Raw genomic sequence first — 17,182 nt, forward strand, 5'->3', positions numbered from 1 at the left:
CTACAACCGTGCAATGCCTTGCGAAAAATAGAACCACGTCCTACTCTTGCAAACTTTGCTTCAAGGGCCCTTGTGAGCCGTGTGCAAAGTGCCCTTAACGAGCAGACAACTTCCTGTTCTGTTGTGCAAAGTTCACTACGACCTCTCAAGGGTCTTCCATTATCCTCTAAATTATTGTTAAGTCTCGACAAGTAACAGTGACAAAATGAGAAGTGCTGATTTTATCAAACCTTGTTTGAGAAGGAAACTAAATTTAAGTATTTTCCTGAATGAGCCTCTGCCTTTCCCCCGAAACAACAGATCCGGAATGAGTTCGAGATCCCACTCATGCGTGCAACGAAGATAAATACTAGGAATTGAATTGCCGACCCTTTCAAAGCAGGCCGTGGTATACATTTCATCCTCGGCAGTAGAATACACACAGGCAGAAGATGTAAATTAACTAGCACTTACATTCATGCCAACCATTCTTTGTTTGCCCTCTCTCTCTTTCTTTCATATGCAGCTCACGCGCGTACACGCACACATACGTACTCTCACACACTCCACTCATAGAAACCTTTTTTCACTTGCCCTCTCTGTCATCTTCCACACCTACACCTACGCACGCACCACACATTATTGGGCCATCGGCCGCAGCCTCTTCTACTCTCAAGCTGTAGACATTGTTACCATTGTTTCATCTAGTTAGTTTCATTATTGTTTTTTCAAATATGTATCAAACAAACCTTCAATAAAACGAAATGGAATGCGTCTTTGTATTTTGACTGTCAGATGGATCCTTGCTGCTATTTCGTGTTTGTTGGTCAAAGTGAGCTCTAAGACCACTTCACTCGTCCTGTTGACGACATTCAGATCCAGACCTTCTTCTGATGGGAAGTGAAGCACACGACCTTCTAAAACCAAGTCAGAACTGCAAGTCTTGTTCGCTTCACACTTGGTCAGGAGGTAGAACTTGTTCACACAAAAAAACAGGAGTTCATACAGACGCAAGGAGGAGCAGACATTAGCTATACACCTATTTCTGGCAAGGTGATATTTTTCTGCTTCTGTAAGGTCTCGCAATATCCGCATTATTCAACTTTCAGTAAGCACAAGAAAACATGTTTATCAAGTTATTATACAATTAGCAATTTTTTATAACAGAGGGTGATGACTAAAAAGTCCTGGGAGCGCCGTGGTGGGTCACTCGCTGGTGATCAACACAATGAGGACAGTAAGTTTTGGGTTCACATTTCGTCTTAGGCCAGAATTAGTTCTCTCTATTCAATAGTCGTCCAGTTTTTGGTTTCTTTTTTTTTCTTTTTGTGCTTTGCTTTGTTTTTTAATGCTGCTATTTTTCTTTTCCTTTTTTTTTACTTTCGCTCCGTGCATTCTTGTTTTCTTCCATTTATCATTCATCACTCTCCTGTCTTGAAAGTCCGAAGTCACTTCTGGGTGGAAGTACTTTCGTTCAACCAAGCAATTCGCCGCCATCCAGTCACTCATGTGTGCGACGAAGATAAGAAATACAAGGGAAGGAGCGAGAGAGAAAGTGGAGACGACTCCACAGATCGAGCTCATCCACACACTTCAGTAGAGTACAGCCAGAACACACTCAACCGTCTGGACATATTACATATTCAATAAATGATTACAGTATTTATCTTTATTCGTATAAAACAATATAATTTATAGATATTTTATATGAAAAGCTGATATAAAAACAGTGCATGTGGACGCTGTCGAAGTAAAAATAATTTAAAACTTTAACTTTTATTATTGTTTATTTGTTAGTTTTTATTTGTTTGTTGTTTGTATATATTAATCAAAGCTTCGGTCTTGAAAAATGTCGTATTTGAATGTTTTAGGTTTTTTATGCAGAGCCGAGTAACAAAACGTTTTTCTTAACCGGGAAGATGCCGCCGACAATTCTTTGCCAAAATTGTGTGTAAAGGTCACAGGAAATAAGAAGTTTGATAGTGAATGATCAGAACATTTAGCACTCCAGTAAATAATATGTTCAAACACGTTTGCCAACACGTTGCCAAACAATGAGACTTTAGGTGATTTGGAAATGTGACTCTTCGGCGTTTAGCACGGTTAAGAACTCCGATTATGCGATACTATGGCAAAGCAGCATGTCCTTACGCAGGTACTACATATATGGAGAAAGACCACCTTGCAGGAGACGAGATCCGAACCCAGCACACCCGAGCTTCACTGTATTGCGAGGACCTGACACACTACATCCATAACGGCACAATTTGCCCGGATGTTCACTGTGATGAAGTTGAACTTCTCGTCTTTTTGTTAATACAGGTTTCCCCCTCTCTCTCAAATTTCTTTTCCGTACATAAAGATTCTCGCTCTTTTTGTTTAACTGCTAATCATTTGCTTTAAAAAAAAATTGCGATATTTTTAAGCCAAAATTCAGCTGATAAAAATCTAGGAATACTCATAAGAGTACATGTATGGGTTATATATGTATAGCACATTGATACATATTGATATATACATGTAACAATAGGAATTTCATCTAGATGTCTATGATACAAGACTGATTTTCTTTCATCTCTTTGTGTGCTGTCTTGAAGAAGCGAAGTCTCTATAATCCTACTGGTGCACAAAATAACGGTTGTGGCAAAATAACTAACGTCTATGAGTGATGCTAGGTCGTGTTGACACATTAAGGTCCTTTAGGGTGTGACTTCCTCCCTGACCACACGCCTTGCTTTGATTTCCGCCAGCTCATGTGCTCAAGAGACCGCATGTCTTCACCAGCTTCCTGTTCTTCAATTTAATCTCCTGTGTCTTCAGTGGTGTTTCTGCCAGAACTAAGCATGATTGCCTCTTACCATCACACATTAAGTGGCTGGCGACTAAAAATGTAATCATTCTCGATCTTACTAAAGAAAAAGAAGAAGCGTGTTGCAAGTCAAAATTACAAAGGTCAAACATAATATCTATTGAATTAAAGCAACTAGCGTGTGTTCAAATAAAAGAAATTGTATTGTATGCGTAACGGTTTCTCAACGGACCATCAGAAGCCCAGATTTACTTTGTCACAGGGAATGTTCCCATGAACGAATGAAAGCTAGAAAGTTAATAAGTTCCGATCTTGTAGTCCATGACAACTCATATCAGTCAGATGATCGTCTTGTAACACAAGTTGCGAGTAAACATTCATAGCTGTAAACGTTTATCTCAGATCGTCACATCATTCACTCAGACATATCTGAACATCTCCTCTGGACACCAATACTTGACACAAAATCAAAACCTTGGCAACCAGTAATGCAAATGATTAAACTAATCTAAAGTTGAAGTAGAATTGTCATTTTATTTTAACCCTCTCTTCTACTGTGCACGGCCCAAGATGTCGGAGTTGCTGACCTCTCATTTCCCCTCAACTGCCGTTTGCTCTGTAAGATTGAGTGGAGGCCGTCGTCTGTTGTCATAGTAACCGCTTTCTCTCTTCAGTCTCTGCAGCTTCAGTTTGTCAGCACGTCTGAAGAAGCCCAGCTGTCAAACAGCAATGTCCACTTTCTTGAAACTTAAATATTAGCAGGACTTATATCTTATCTCTATCACTTTTTTCAACAGTCGCTTCACTGAATCTTCTTTTAGGCCAATAGTGTGTTTCCCCCATTGAAACTTATGAAAGTGGTTTAATGTACAGCATATATCTGACACCTATTGTAGAAAATAACACACGAAGAACATAATCTATGAATTTTGTTTTATATATATATATTCTTCATCAAAAGTCAACTGATGAAAATTAAAGGGAAATTAGGATCCTGTCTAGTGTTGCTTATAGTAAGACTAAACAATAGTGAAAAAAATTGAACTTTTTATATTTCACCACATTTTCTAGATAAATGACAAAGATAAAGGAAGCAAATCAAGTCTCACTCGTCTAAGAATGACGGTGATAATGGCGAGCGCTGCAAGACCGCCGATGACTCCGCCAATAATAATCCAGATATTGATCTCTCTGTGTGAAGACATCACTTGACGAAGGACGGTATCAACCTGTTAACACAACTGAGGGAAATGCACTAAGAAAACGAGACCCTGCAGAATAGGCGGGTAAGTGTTTTGGAAAAAAATAGTTTCTTTGAGTAGCAGATGGATGAGCTAGTCTCTGTAACCTGTGCAAAATTTAGGTTTATTTTATATATGACATTTCTTCTTGATAAACAACAACAGAGTTTATCCTTGCAATATTATTATAATAATGCTCATTTTTACCGAGGTTTAATTATGTTTTCCATATACGTACATTTTTCGATCGCGGTTCTGTCCATCGGTGGAAGAATGGTGTTGATGGTTCCGCCACTTTGCTGTCAGACAGGTACAAGATATTAAGGATCTTCTGCAAATGTAGAAAAAAAAGCTGACAAAATCTCGATTGTGTGCATTTGGATTAGATGACTAGTGACGCCCCATTTGTACTCAAGCTTTCTAAAGAACGGAAGCGATGTACTCACCCATAATATGGAGATATTATCTTTACTGAGTTTTACACAATTACCAGAAGAAATTCAACCCGACCATTCCTTGAAGATCGAACACATTCCAAAAAGGAAATGACTTTAATAAACAGCTCAAAGCGACCAGATTAGTCATACTTCAATTCCGTCTTAGAAGAGTAATCACAAAAGCACGCAAACATTCAAATTCTCTCGCGACAGACAGACAAGGAGTGAGAGAAGCTCGAGTACAGCACTTACACTGGAGAAAGGCAAGAGTTTGCTGTTGAAAACAATGGAGATATTAATCTCAGCCTGTGCATGTCTCGGGAGTACAGGAAGGCTGCACTGGAATATCTGACACATGTAGCTGTCACAGTCCTGTAAACGAGAACAAATACACATTGCCTAATATTGTAGATAAAACATCCCCAAGCATGTGCTTTAACAAAACTCACCTCTGCGGACTACCAGGCAATAAATATTTAACTATTCTAGTAAGCATGACACGTTGACAAATGCTGCAGGTCGTCTACTTATAGCCACACCATTCGCAGTGTGCTGTCTCTGTCTTCAGTCGAGTTCACGAAGATGTCCTGCATCTCGTTCCCAGCTTGACGACGGCGGCGACGTGATGGCTCTATTTCGAGGGGCACGAACTCCGACCCCGGGCTGCCTGTGGTCTGAGGCAGAAGAATGTTTGATTTCTGGGATGTCTGTGGTGATGGTGATGATGATGGTGCTTGAGACGAGTGTGTTGTCATTACCACAGCTGAGTTTGATAAGCTGACATCAAGACACTGCTCTATGGTTCCATCTGGTTGTTTTATCTGTTAGAAACAAACGACGATGAGTCTCGTAAAGTACTGTGTCATCTTTATTTAATTTAAAATGCCACACCCCCTTATGTAAGCTTTTTTCTTTGCCATCCCACAAAAAATAAAAAGGAAAGGTGAGAAATGCACGTTGATGTTTTAAAAGAAACATATCCACAACTAAAAAGGGTCACGAGACAGTCTAACAGCCCTTATAAGCGCTCTAGCACTAAAGAAGCACGTAACTGCAACTAACCATCACTTTGTGTGACGTCACAAGTTCCCTGCCCTCCATGTCCATATATGGAAGGCTTATGTTCACGTGAGTAGCGGGCATGAAACTCGGGCCGTTATTGGTTACCAAGCAGCGTGTGGGCGGCCTGTAGATCCGTGTGGGCGGAGTCGTAGACATACAGATAGCGAGGGGTCGAGGAGCTGCACGCAAAAACCTTCCGCACTTTAAATCGCGATGCACATTTATTTGTTAAAAACCGTTATTCACCGAAGCCCTCGGAAAACAAAAGTTTTGTCACAATGTCCATATACATGTCGTAAGGAAGTCCTCGTCTAATTTTGCTATCCTCGCTGAAAACTGGAAGCAATATCATGACACGACCCATCTCCACAAGATTTTGAATAAGGTCAAAGTCTCGTAGAACCTCCAAACAGATGCCAAAGCACCACTTCCACGGATTCTGTTCTTCCTCGTTCAGTACTATGGAGATTATCTGCCATTGAGTATTAATCTTCTTTATTAGTCTTCCATTCTCACTTCAGAAAAAAAAAATCTCCTTCATAACTTTAGAAGGTACTAGTTATAATGTGTCTTTGTCTTCTTGTTTAATTGGATATGCCTGAATACTACTTTTCAAGCCTGAATGGTGGATTATTTATTTGTGTTTTTTGAATGGTGTACATGAGTGCGTCTAGTACCTTTAGGTATAGGGTATAACATACTTACCCAAATATTTGTAGGTCCGCAATGATAGCCTTTTCGGAGTTTAAAATGATCCTATTGTCACTCATATCTTCATCTGGATTATGAACCATGTCGTAGGGCTCGGCTGTAACATTGAAGGTATCACGGGAGAGCTGGCCTCCAGTGGAACTGAGGCTGCCTCGAACAGAAGTTTCACGGACAATGCTCCCCCTTGATTCAAGCGTAGCCAGTTCAAACAAGTTACTAAAGGACCTCTGATCATCACTCTTTTCTGAGTTGTCTTTGCTTTCACAAATAAAATGTGAACCGCTATCACCATCTGCAAACGAAATGATATAGAAATTGTTAATCGTTAAAATATTGTTCTCGAGTACTTAGCAGGTTTTTGACAATTACACCGAATATAAAATGTTTTAACTCGGTAAACCGGTTTAATGAAATACAGAGAAGGGAGGCAAGAACTTGGTAAACCGGCTTAATGAAATACAGAGAAGGGAGGTAAGAACTTGGCAGCAATGTCAGAGTCGTATTTATTAGAAAATTAACATTCAAATTAATCAGGGAACTATGACCATTTCCTTAGTATAGGGGGAGGTAACAATCGACACTTTAGAGCTGTGCTATTTTTATCATCACCTTCGTCGTTGTCTTTGTTATTTCCCTATAACCTTTATTTTTAAGTGTTTATTCTATTCCTTATCTTGAGCGTATTTCTTATTTTGTTCTTTGCATTTTATTTGCACTATCCTTTGCCATTGCCGTTCTAATTGTTAATTCCGAGTTACTGACAAAAAAATAAAGAAAGAAGGAAAGAAAATACTGTAAAAAGAAAATGCTCTTAATAGTTGTGAATTCAAACCTGCAGCTCGAAATTGAATCTCTCCTTGTATGCTGACTATCAGCCTGATCCCGTAAGCTGTTTCCTGTTTGTTGGTGACAGAGAGGTTTAACACCACTTCACTCGTGATGTTGACAACATTCAGATTCAGACTTTCTTCTGAAGGCACGTGGAGCACGTTTCCCGACAAAACCAAGTCCGGTCTGCATTTCTGATCCTCGCCACACTTGGTCAGAAATCGCAGCTTTAAGATGGAAAGAATTTATGTATGCATTACTCTATATATATATATTCATTACATTTAAAACAAATGGAAAACAAAAAAAATCTGTTAGTTTATTGACTTAGTATAAACAGCTGAAGAAAACGGACTTATCTAAGGTTATTGATCATAAGAATGGAGAAATACAACGAGGCTACGAACTAATCAAAAATTAGAATAAAAAATAAAATGCAAAAACTCGCAGGGATGATCGATTGTCAAAGTAAACGATGACATAAGAAAGAGACAAAGACGCTAAGAATACGAACAAACCATAAATTATAAAATAGGACGATACTGTTTATAAATTAATAAATATGTAAATAAAATATATTAATAAGTTAATTTGTTATTTGAACAAATAACGTAATTTTATAAAATAATTACATCATTTAATATATTGACAAATATTTTGCATTTAGTAGGGTAAGTGATCTGTAATGTCAACTAGAATCTCTCTCTCTCTCTCTTCCTCCTAATTTGTTTTTCAAATATTTCACAAATAATATGGAAACTAAAAGATCTTCTCCTGCCACTGCATTTGTATATTCTTTCTGGTTTGTCTCAAATTGCTTTCAAAACGTTACAGTCAGACATAATGGGATACACAAAAGTAAACAAGCATAGATAAACAGATGATACCTCAGCCGATGTGCTGGTTGGAAGAGATGAGTTCAAAATGGGTTTCACAATTCCACGCAAGGTTGTCATATTTAGAGTAAAATTTCCTTCTATTTTCACGGGTAAAAAAGGATTCTGGTGATCTCGTCCTGTCCAAAAGGAAAAGAGTGTATGTCAGGTCTAGCCATGTATCTCAGTAAGTATAACCGGAAGTTACCCTTAAGCCACCCTCTGATGATGTCGTGTGCAGTGTGATGTGTAGTTTTCATTCTTGATACACCTGTATTCAAGCCAGTACTAGAGCCGTCGGGGAAAATAATTAAAAACAAACTTGTTTAAATTGGCTAAATTTTAAAGTGCTGAAAAATATTTTTATATAGTGCGTGCGTGTGCGTGTGTGCGTGATTATCTGTGCATATGCTTGTGTGACTGATTACCAGTTTTGTTTTGTTTTTTTACCTCCATGAGTATGGCATCGAATGACATGCAGTAACCTTTCTGCACGTTGACGGACACAGTTTCCTTAACCATCGTCAATGGGGAGTCCCCTTGACCTCTGTACAGCCGTACTCGCCTATACGGGTCATAGGTCATCAGAGAATCGACTTGAAACGTCAGGTCAAAGGCTGGGACGAAGGAAGACATTGAGATATAAAAGATAAGTCAAACGTTGAAAGTAAAGAGGATGACTTTATATCTCCATAGCCCCGTTACATGTTCGTCAACACAAAGTCACACTTCTTAGATCATTCTATCTCCTGTCGTTTAACAGTGCGACTTGGAGTTATTATTAGTCATTTTTAATAATCGAGAAGTTTCTTGACTTCCTGTGCAGAATATTCCGGTCAGTTAAGCAATAAAAACATAACACGTGGTGTAGGCAGTTTGGAGGTAGGGGGACTTCTTATGAGATTGTTGATTCGGACAGTCAGTTGATGTTCACCACTGCCTTCATTTTACTTTAAAAATGTGTAAGACCAGGAACAATTGCCTTATGTAACAATTAACCAAAACGATACTGACTGAGAAAATTGTTTACTTCTTATGCCGCTTCCGTATTGTTGAATGTTTTTGTACTTAAATGTATCTGAACATCTTAATAATGTCTATATGCAGCTTCATACTTATCTCTTATTTTAAAAAAATGCTATCAAAAGTGACAGTTTTACTGCTTTTTGACCATACCAATGTCGTAAATGTTGCTCTGCTTAAAGATTCGATTCATTTGATTTCTGTGTACAAGATAGGAATTAGAGGAACTCACGAAGATTTTCATATGGATAACTTGTGAAGCTGGAGGAGTAGTTTAGGCATAAACTTAGTTTCATACATCCACTGGTCTTGAAGCTATCCACTTTGGTTTTGACGAGACAGGGGTTGCTGGAGATGTTTATATGGCTAGCTGTTGTGAGGATATTCAGTCTTGCATTGATGATCAGTCGGGTGCGGAGAACTACCAGCGGAGTTGCTTTCAGGACTTCCGACTATAAAGTCTGAAATATAAAATGAGACAATAGATGATGATGATGATTGATGATGGATGGATGGATGATGGAGGAGGAGGATTTGAACCACTGATAACAGTTACTTAGTTTCAACCAGACCTGGATATTTATAAGCGCTTATGTCTGAAGTGGGCTGCGATATGTGAGACCCGAAAGAGAACAATCCTTTCCCAATATCTCGCCCAGAGATCCGTTGTGAGAAGGTCGTTTCCGGTCCTTTTGAACTCCCCAGGTATATGTACACTGCTCCCCTTCCTTCATCTTCTTGTGGGGCGCCGACAGCCACATCTGTAACATCAGCACTTTAAGATATGGGTGCAGTACAAAATGAACATTAAGTAAGCTGCTAGGGAAATAAATATTTTAAGAAATATATCATGATCTGAGGTCCGGCCTGTGGCTGCTCAATTAAAGTGCGTTCTTTATCTTCCTCGTGAATATTTTGAAAGTGATGTTTAAAACTGAAACTACCTTGTATCGAGTCCTGATTGATGTCGCCAATATTTCCTATAGCTGATCCGAAACGAGCGAAGCTTTTTCTGCCACCATCCAGGTTAACATTCTTTACAAGGTTACCCTGCTTCAAATCAAAGATATAGATTAGAAAATTATACATATCATTGAAAAAAAACTTTGTTTAATTAAAAAATTCTAGTACACTGAATTTTTTTATTCACCTGCAGCTGCAGATAGACGAGGACTGTACCGCAGTCATACGATTCGGGTCGGTGCTGTCATCCGAGTAGGTCGGGGCTCCCACCAGCAGGTCAGACAGACCGTCGCCATTGATGTCCATGGCGCACAGGCTGAACCCGAAGGAGGAGTAGCTCTACACAGAGTGACTTGGAGGTTACTAACCATAAAATGATGATGTATGTAGGAGAAATCAATGAGGTATTTGTCAAGATAATTAACAATACTTCGAGTGACATCGAGAAGAGACTGATGCGAAAACACTGTGTCATTGCTGCCAACAAGAAAATTTTATTACAATTGTTCTTTATTTTTTAAATCCAATACTTTGTCGTAAACATTTGATGCCAATAGGGATCATTAGCGATGAAGGCTTTCTTACTGTAAAGCATTTAACTTAATGTATCCATGTATCATCTATACCTCTTCACGTCCTAATTTGTAGTATACATAACTGAATTCCTCACTGAATGCAGTCTTTTCAACAGTCATAACTATAAACAAATAGGTAACTGACCTGTGGACCTAACAATAGCTGAACTTTACGGAAGACTGCATGTTGTTCTCTGGCCACAATGTAGACCTGAAACACCAACACTATCAACCATAATTTATCTTTTATTAAGTAAAGGTTGATGCAACCATAAAACATAAACAGCAAAGACGTCAATCTGGTATCAAAAGCCATTATTCTTCTATTCGATTTTAAGAATTTTCACAACAAATACCGCTAATTATATCTAAATATCACATTTTAGCACAGGTTTCTGATACTCGTAGGCTGCTGGGGTAAGGGCTAGAGCACTTCTAAATGCTGAGCTCTTGACCCGATGAACCACTTATTGTTAATGTTTCAAACGTTCGGTAGGTTTTAGCACCTTATTCTTTACCTTTCTCCTACCTTCGTTGTATACACTTTCAATCTGTCGATTTTCGTTAAACTCAGCGTGTTTTCTTTAACAATAATAAAAATAGGTATTTCCTTAAACCGATACTGAACTTTAAAACCTTCTTAAACATAATTTTAAAGACTGATTAAAGCAGAAGACACAAAATAAGCGTAATGATAATTATTTTATAGTAATAAAATTTGGTTTTATTAACCTTCCATCGGGCATTTTGTTTGAAACTGCAAAACAAATTTTCACTTCGCCACAGAAATTTCCATTGGCAACAGCAAAACCTGTAACATCCATAAGAAATGTTTGAATATTTATCACTGGGAAAAGAAATGTATACATACAGACATGCAATACAAAACTGAATAAATTTAATTATAAATTTAAAGCAAGTATAATTACCTAAGTAAACATCAACTTCATCGTCAAACAAATCAGTTTCCTTCATATCGAATTCTCCACTTCCCAGTGTAAGGATTCCAAAAGACCCTGTACAAGACGATAATGATGGCATCAGTTTAAAGGCAACTAGAAAGAAAACAGCATCAACATGCTAAGTGCAGCTAAGAAAACAAGCAAAATTAACATAGATCATCATAACATCCATGTTTAAGTATTTAATCTTTTCTTGTAGCGACAAATATTTTTAGACACGTGAATACCGAAAATAGGAAATGAACACGGTCAATGAAAAAGGTAACAGTGATGGCGCATTTCATATTTCCGTTAATCCGATAATCAGATAATCTTCATAATATGAATTGTATTCTGATTTACCTCGTGACCCACCTTTTCCGCCCATATATCCTGGAGTACCGATGACAATGTTTTCTTCCTGTTCATAATGTAAAACAATATTATTCGCCGTTAAGACAGTTTGCTGATTTTTCATTCCAGATAGAAACATTCTTGAAAATATGCACGAAGTCATTATTAAGTCCTAAAAGTCAGCAAAAGTTGTTTAACCAATGCATAATGATATTTTCCAAATACTTGGGGAGTAAATAGATGCCCACATATAAAGCTCAAAGCCATGAGATCACAAGTGTCCACGACTACGAGTAACACACTCTCAGGTCTTCACAACATAAGCGCAACTACAAAGATTCCTCATGTTATGCTTTTGACTTTCTGTCCCTTTATGTTCGTAGGTTCAGAAAAGAAGTTGGAATGTTATATGCTATTATTTTCGTAAGTACTATTGTGTACTGAATTCATATGAAAAAGGCAGTCTTGTAGGTTATCATGACCTCTTCAGAGAAAAAAAAAACTCATTCATAGCTTTTTAGCGTGATGCTTGCGGTTGAAATGTGAGAAAAAAGGATTTACCCATCATGACTTGCGGAGAAGCCAAACAGCGACAGACCTTTCAAGTCCCTGCAATCCAACCTCCCCTCTATCTCGAATGATCCAATGTACTTCGAGACATCCTTCGTCATGGGAGACCAAGAAGACTTCCCGGGTGGAATCAGCTGGCACCGCCCCACTGCAAAACGATGAGCTACTCTTCCATCCAATGAGGTCGCTCCACAGCGGTCCACACACCTACCCCAGTGACATAAGCATCACGTGGTTTATTTTACTCAGTGACAGCGTGTAAAAGGTTAAAGCTGAAGTTAACCTAACATTTAACTCACATACTTTGTACGTTACACCACTGAAAACACACACACACCGAGAAAGCTACAACCTAAACAGGAATCATATTAGTTCATTTATGTATTTGTACCTTGTAGCTCTGTTCATATTTTGTACTTCATCTCTCTCGCTTTCTCTATATTTCGATTCCTCATTTTGTGTGTGTGTGCGTTAGTGCAAGCTATTAAACTGGTTACACTTCAGAACTCACCAAAGCAGTGGATTTGTTGACCATTAACACTGTCAGGCCATACATTTCTTCTTCCTCTCCAAATGTGCTCACATTAATGTATTTTTTATCTGTAAACAAATCACAGGACAAGGCACTCGTGTTAAGCACCCACAGCATGGAGTGAATTATGTATGTATATTGCTTCTTTTGCTATCAGTATCAATCCATTGCAATACATCTTTATTTTTTTTAAGTCTATAATTTTTTATATATAGCTGGATACAAATAAAGAAAATATACTTTGCATGCCAACACTTGCACGTGAGAGGGACTACCTGGTATGTTCAAATAAGCCGTGAGTTTAACGCCTTTTAGCCAGTTTCGTAACAGTGAGAAACTTATTCTATGACAAGAAAATATTTTACAGAATCGGCATGTTCACCATCACAGTAAAGAGTATCACTGTATCTGATGCAACCGTAAAATTTAAACAGTTTACAATCAAGAGTAACTCAGAGCCTACCCCACATTTACAACAAAGTCAGGAACTTTCTGCACTTTCCTGGTCCCCACTGTCACCCATATCCCATCCCTGTGATCTGTAAACATTTCTAAACATCTCTAAATGTTTTCTAATAAGACAAACTTTCTACCCGTAGATGGGACGGTCGTCTGGCTGGTACAAATCTGTTGCAGGGGATCACACAAAAAGTAAACTCCTGATGAATTCACCTTCTTAGGTTTAAAGTGCGGAGCCGACACCAGCAAGCTTAGAAAGAAGAAAAAATACACAAATACACTAAATACACTAATCACCATAGTCACTAGCAGCACCATTTGTTTGGACCAATTTATTTGTATTTTACCATATTTTGTTCAGTAACCGTGTTTATTATCCCTCTACTAAAGGAATCAGGGCACAAACAGTAAGGATGGAGGGTGTAAATGAGCTGATCAAGAATCTTCAGCCTCGTTAAGAGGGAATCGAACTTCTCTGTGAACACTAACGACGTAAGCTGTTCATTTTATTACACACATCATTTACTGAGCTTATTATTCTTTATAATGAGCAAAGACTTTGAAACTTTCTGTCGCAAATTGACATGACACTCATATGACATGTCACGTTGCCCATCACGGATGTACATGTCGACCCAGGAAAATGAGGAAGACGGTGCGTCTAAGTGCTGATAAATTCAGCAGGACAAGTTAAGCTGCCATACGTAGAATATGAAATTTTGAGTGCTCTCGAAAGTCGTGGTGCGGAAATGCCCTATTGTCCGGTCTCGTCCACATGGAGACACATTTCGCCTCGGTACTCCCCTATCACCGCCACCCGCCCCAGTCCACAAAGGGAGGCAACACAGTAGTTGGAGTTATCTTTAGTGGTATAGATAATGTTATATATATATTTTTTTTTCACCAGCAGCACTATCAAAGTTATCCTTAACTGTTCGTGATGCAAGATAATGTCAGAAGGTTCTCGACTGTTCACACTGTACAACACTCACACGAGCTGCGAACTATATGAATGGGGCAGGCATGGTGCACGGGCATTGAAACGAAGGACCTCAATCCCGTCACTATGCTGCACGCTACGTCACTTTATAGTTCACATCACGCATCACATCATATCACACCCTATATCAGACTATACACTACATCCTTTAATACTACACACCACGCAACGCGTCGCATTACATCTCAAATCACATCACACATCACACCTTATAGCATACATCACATCATCTATCAACCTTTACCCTTCTCAACTTTAATATATGTGTTGTTACTCCACATTACATCCGTGACCACATACACGCTATCTGACTTGCTTACCTTAGGTTCATACGACAAATAACGGAACTGCCGGACAGACTGGAAAAAACAGACTACGTAACAAGAATAAATGATTGATACAAAAGCAAGCAAATGTAGACATTAATAACTGTACCTTGTATAACCATTGGCGTGTTTGAGGAACTCAGCACGGTATCCAAACAAGGTGTTGTTAGGTCCATAATGGACGACTGCGGACTCGATGTCAATGTTAAAACCGGAGCAACACATGATGAAACACAACATCAGTGACACCGCAGACGTGTACCGGTCATTGATGGCGGGCATTTTTGTCAGTTGATAAGTAGAGAGTTTCTACTAATATCCCCCAGGCCTGAACGAAAACATTTCGTTTTGTGAATGTCTGAAAACGAAGCAAATCAAGCCAAAAGGCTTTGATGCAGACTATGTGGTGCCTGCTCCCTTGTCCTGCTGTTTGATGGTTCACTGAGTATGAAACAACAACGTTTACCTACCAAAAAATATCAGCGTGAAAGTTGACATGGGTCTGTTGTTCTTGTCCACACGAGGAAGAATTTATCCACTTGTGTTCCGCCCCAATCTAGGCTGTAGCTTACCATGATGTATTTCCTGCTGAATTTTTATTTCCTGATGTTTTTTGGAACATGCCTTGTGTGTGAGTCCACTTGGTTTCATTGTCTGCCATGCGCAGAGCGAGGATTCCCAATAGCTGACAAGCCAGTGTCTGCCTCTTCAATTCTGTGTAGCTGTTGTCTCTCTCATTTGTGCTCACTTGATTGACAAGGATAATGACAATGACTAACTTTATTAATCCCAGTGGGTAATTATACTCTGGAAGTATGCTCGATACAAAAATAAACAAAACAAGTGCTATTTACAAGATAAAGATGAGGATGGACTAAGGATAAGGTTGTGCATCATAGCTTTAAGAAAAATGCAGTCTTACTTCTAGACCATTCTTAAGACACACCTACATCATCACATGCCCATGCACGCATACAACTGACAATTCACAAAGATGAGGGCAAGATAATTATAAGGTTATGCATTATAGAAAACATGCTATCTTGCATATAGACCATTCCTAGGATATTATCACATCATCACATACTCATGCACTCATACATCTGAACAATGAAACAATGTTAGAAAGTTTACAGAGAGCTGAAATATGGCTTGAATCAAGAGCAATCTGAACGGCACAGTCATGCAAAACATGACCACATATTCACATCAGGCCCCTGTACCTTACTAACCTTACCCGTTTCAACACTTGCGTCACAGACTTGGGAGGTCACTACTTTTTTATCAGAAACAAGTAACTAAGTTCCCTGACCTTCCAGAAAAATCGTATTTCTCAAACCGTGCAGAAAAATATTCAAAACCTTATGAAAGTCCTGTTCACTCACGTCTGACTGATTTTCTTATATCGTCCACTTTCACATTAACGGAAGTAGTTGACATAGCACAGATCGCCGGAACAATAGTTTAACTCTGTCTTGTCTTTACACTCTTTACGTCCTTCTTACCACTTCCTTGCATCCCTGTTTGCTGATTTCTTTGCCCGGGTATCTCCCGTGAAGAAAACACTTTTATGTTATTTAGCACATCTTCAAACCTTTGGTTACAATGCAATGATTGTTAGTAGGAAATATCAGGACAGTTTCACCATATGTAGGCAGGATTAGGGCTAGTCATTGATCCAGGGAGTGTGGGCTTCCTCTCTGGTCGCGCTGACTAATTGGTGATTGGTTGAAGGATGCTGGCTGTTCGTCTAGTGACATCCCTGGCTCTATATGTAGGTGTGTGAAAGTATGAAATTTAAACAATAACTGTTCAAGGCACGTATAAGCGGTTTGCAGAGCCGTGAGGGTCGAGTCGTAAGCATAAAGAGGACCATGGTTTGAGAAGCTTCAGGTGAAACCATCCGCACTTTAATCGTCTGACAAGTCTGAACGTTACTCATTATCTACGACAGGTTTAAGAACCTTAAGAACTAAACAGAATTGAACTCTGATATCGCCAGCTGGCATTGAAGACCTGCAGTTGGAATTTCTTAAGCTTCATGGGAAGCAAACATGTATTTCACCTAAAAGAAGTTTTCGTCTCATTTCGCTGCTATCACTAATAACTAAGATAGTCATGTCGGTAATGTATATGGCGACCCTTGTCTACAAGTTTGTGAGTCAGATTTTGCAAAAACTTCAAGTAGATATCAAATCGTACGACCTACAAATTTATATGTTGTGTATGTACATTTTATTCCAAGTTCTCATCACACCAATGTACAAATTTTGGTAATGCATTGCCATAAGCTTGCTGATGTTCCTCCAGCAGGGTTAACGATGCGGTGTCGTATGAGAATTTATAAGTTATAGGTATATATATATATTCTCAATACTTCTGCAGCTGTGTACATGATAGAGAACAGGGGTGATAGACAATTAGACCTGCGGAGATTTTTTGTTTGTAATATCAGTATCAAAATAAGACCATTTACAAAAAAAAACTTTGCTGTCTG

At 38.8% G+C, this 17,182-nt stretch overlaps 1 protein-coding gene across 1 annotated transcript; it reads right to left on the bottom strand.

Annotated features, from left to right (window-relative positions):
- Positions 1-1,630: 1,630 nt before the first annotated feature.
- On the bottom strand, positions 1,631-16,406 carry LOC112563960 (integrin alpha-4-like). The gene is given in 26 exon segments (XM_025238439.1): positions 1,631-3,504; positions 3,898-4,017; positions 4,268-4,360; positions 4,719-4,838; positions 5,006-5,287; positions 5,529-5,707; positions 5,889-6,043; positions 6,234-6,531; positions 7,072-7,294; positions 7,955-8,082; positions 8,371-8,559; positions 9,198-9,393; positions 9,395-9,426; positions 9,538-9,726; positions 9,910-10,015; positions 10,118-10,267; positions 10,649-10,716; positions 11,237-11,314; positions 11,433-11,519; positions 11,820-11,866; positions 12,360-12,553; positions 12,555-12,575; positions 12,880-12,968; positions 13,494-13,609; positions 14,795-15,432; positions 16,071-16,406. Coding segments are annotated over 25 exon segments (3,459 nt in total). The 5' UTR covers positions 14,968-15,432; positions 16,071-16,406; the 3' UTR covers positions 1,631-3,378.
- Between the last annotated feature and the right edge of the window lie 776 nt (positions 16,407-17,182).

The sequence above is a fragment of the Pomacea canaliculata genome, linkage group LG5 (genome assembly GCF_003073045.1).
Source record: "Pomacea canaliculata isolate SZHN2017 linkage group LG5, ASM307304v1, whole genome shotgun sequence".
Taxonomy (NCBI): Eukaryota; Metazoa; Mollusca; class Gastropoda; order Architaenioglossa; family Ampullariidae; genus Pomacea; species Pomacea canaliculata.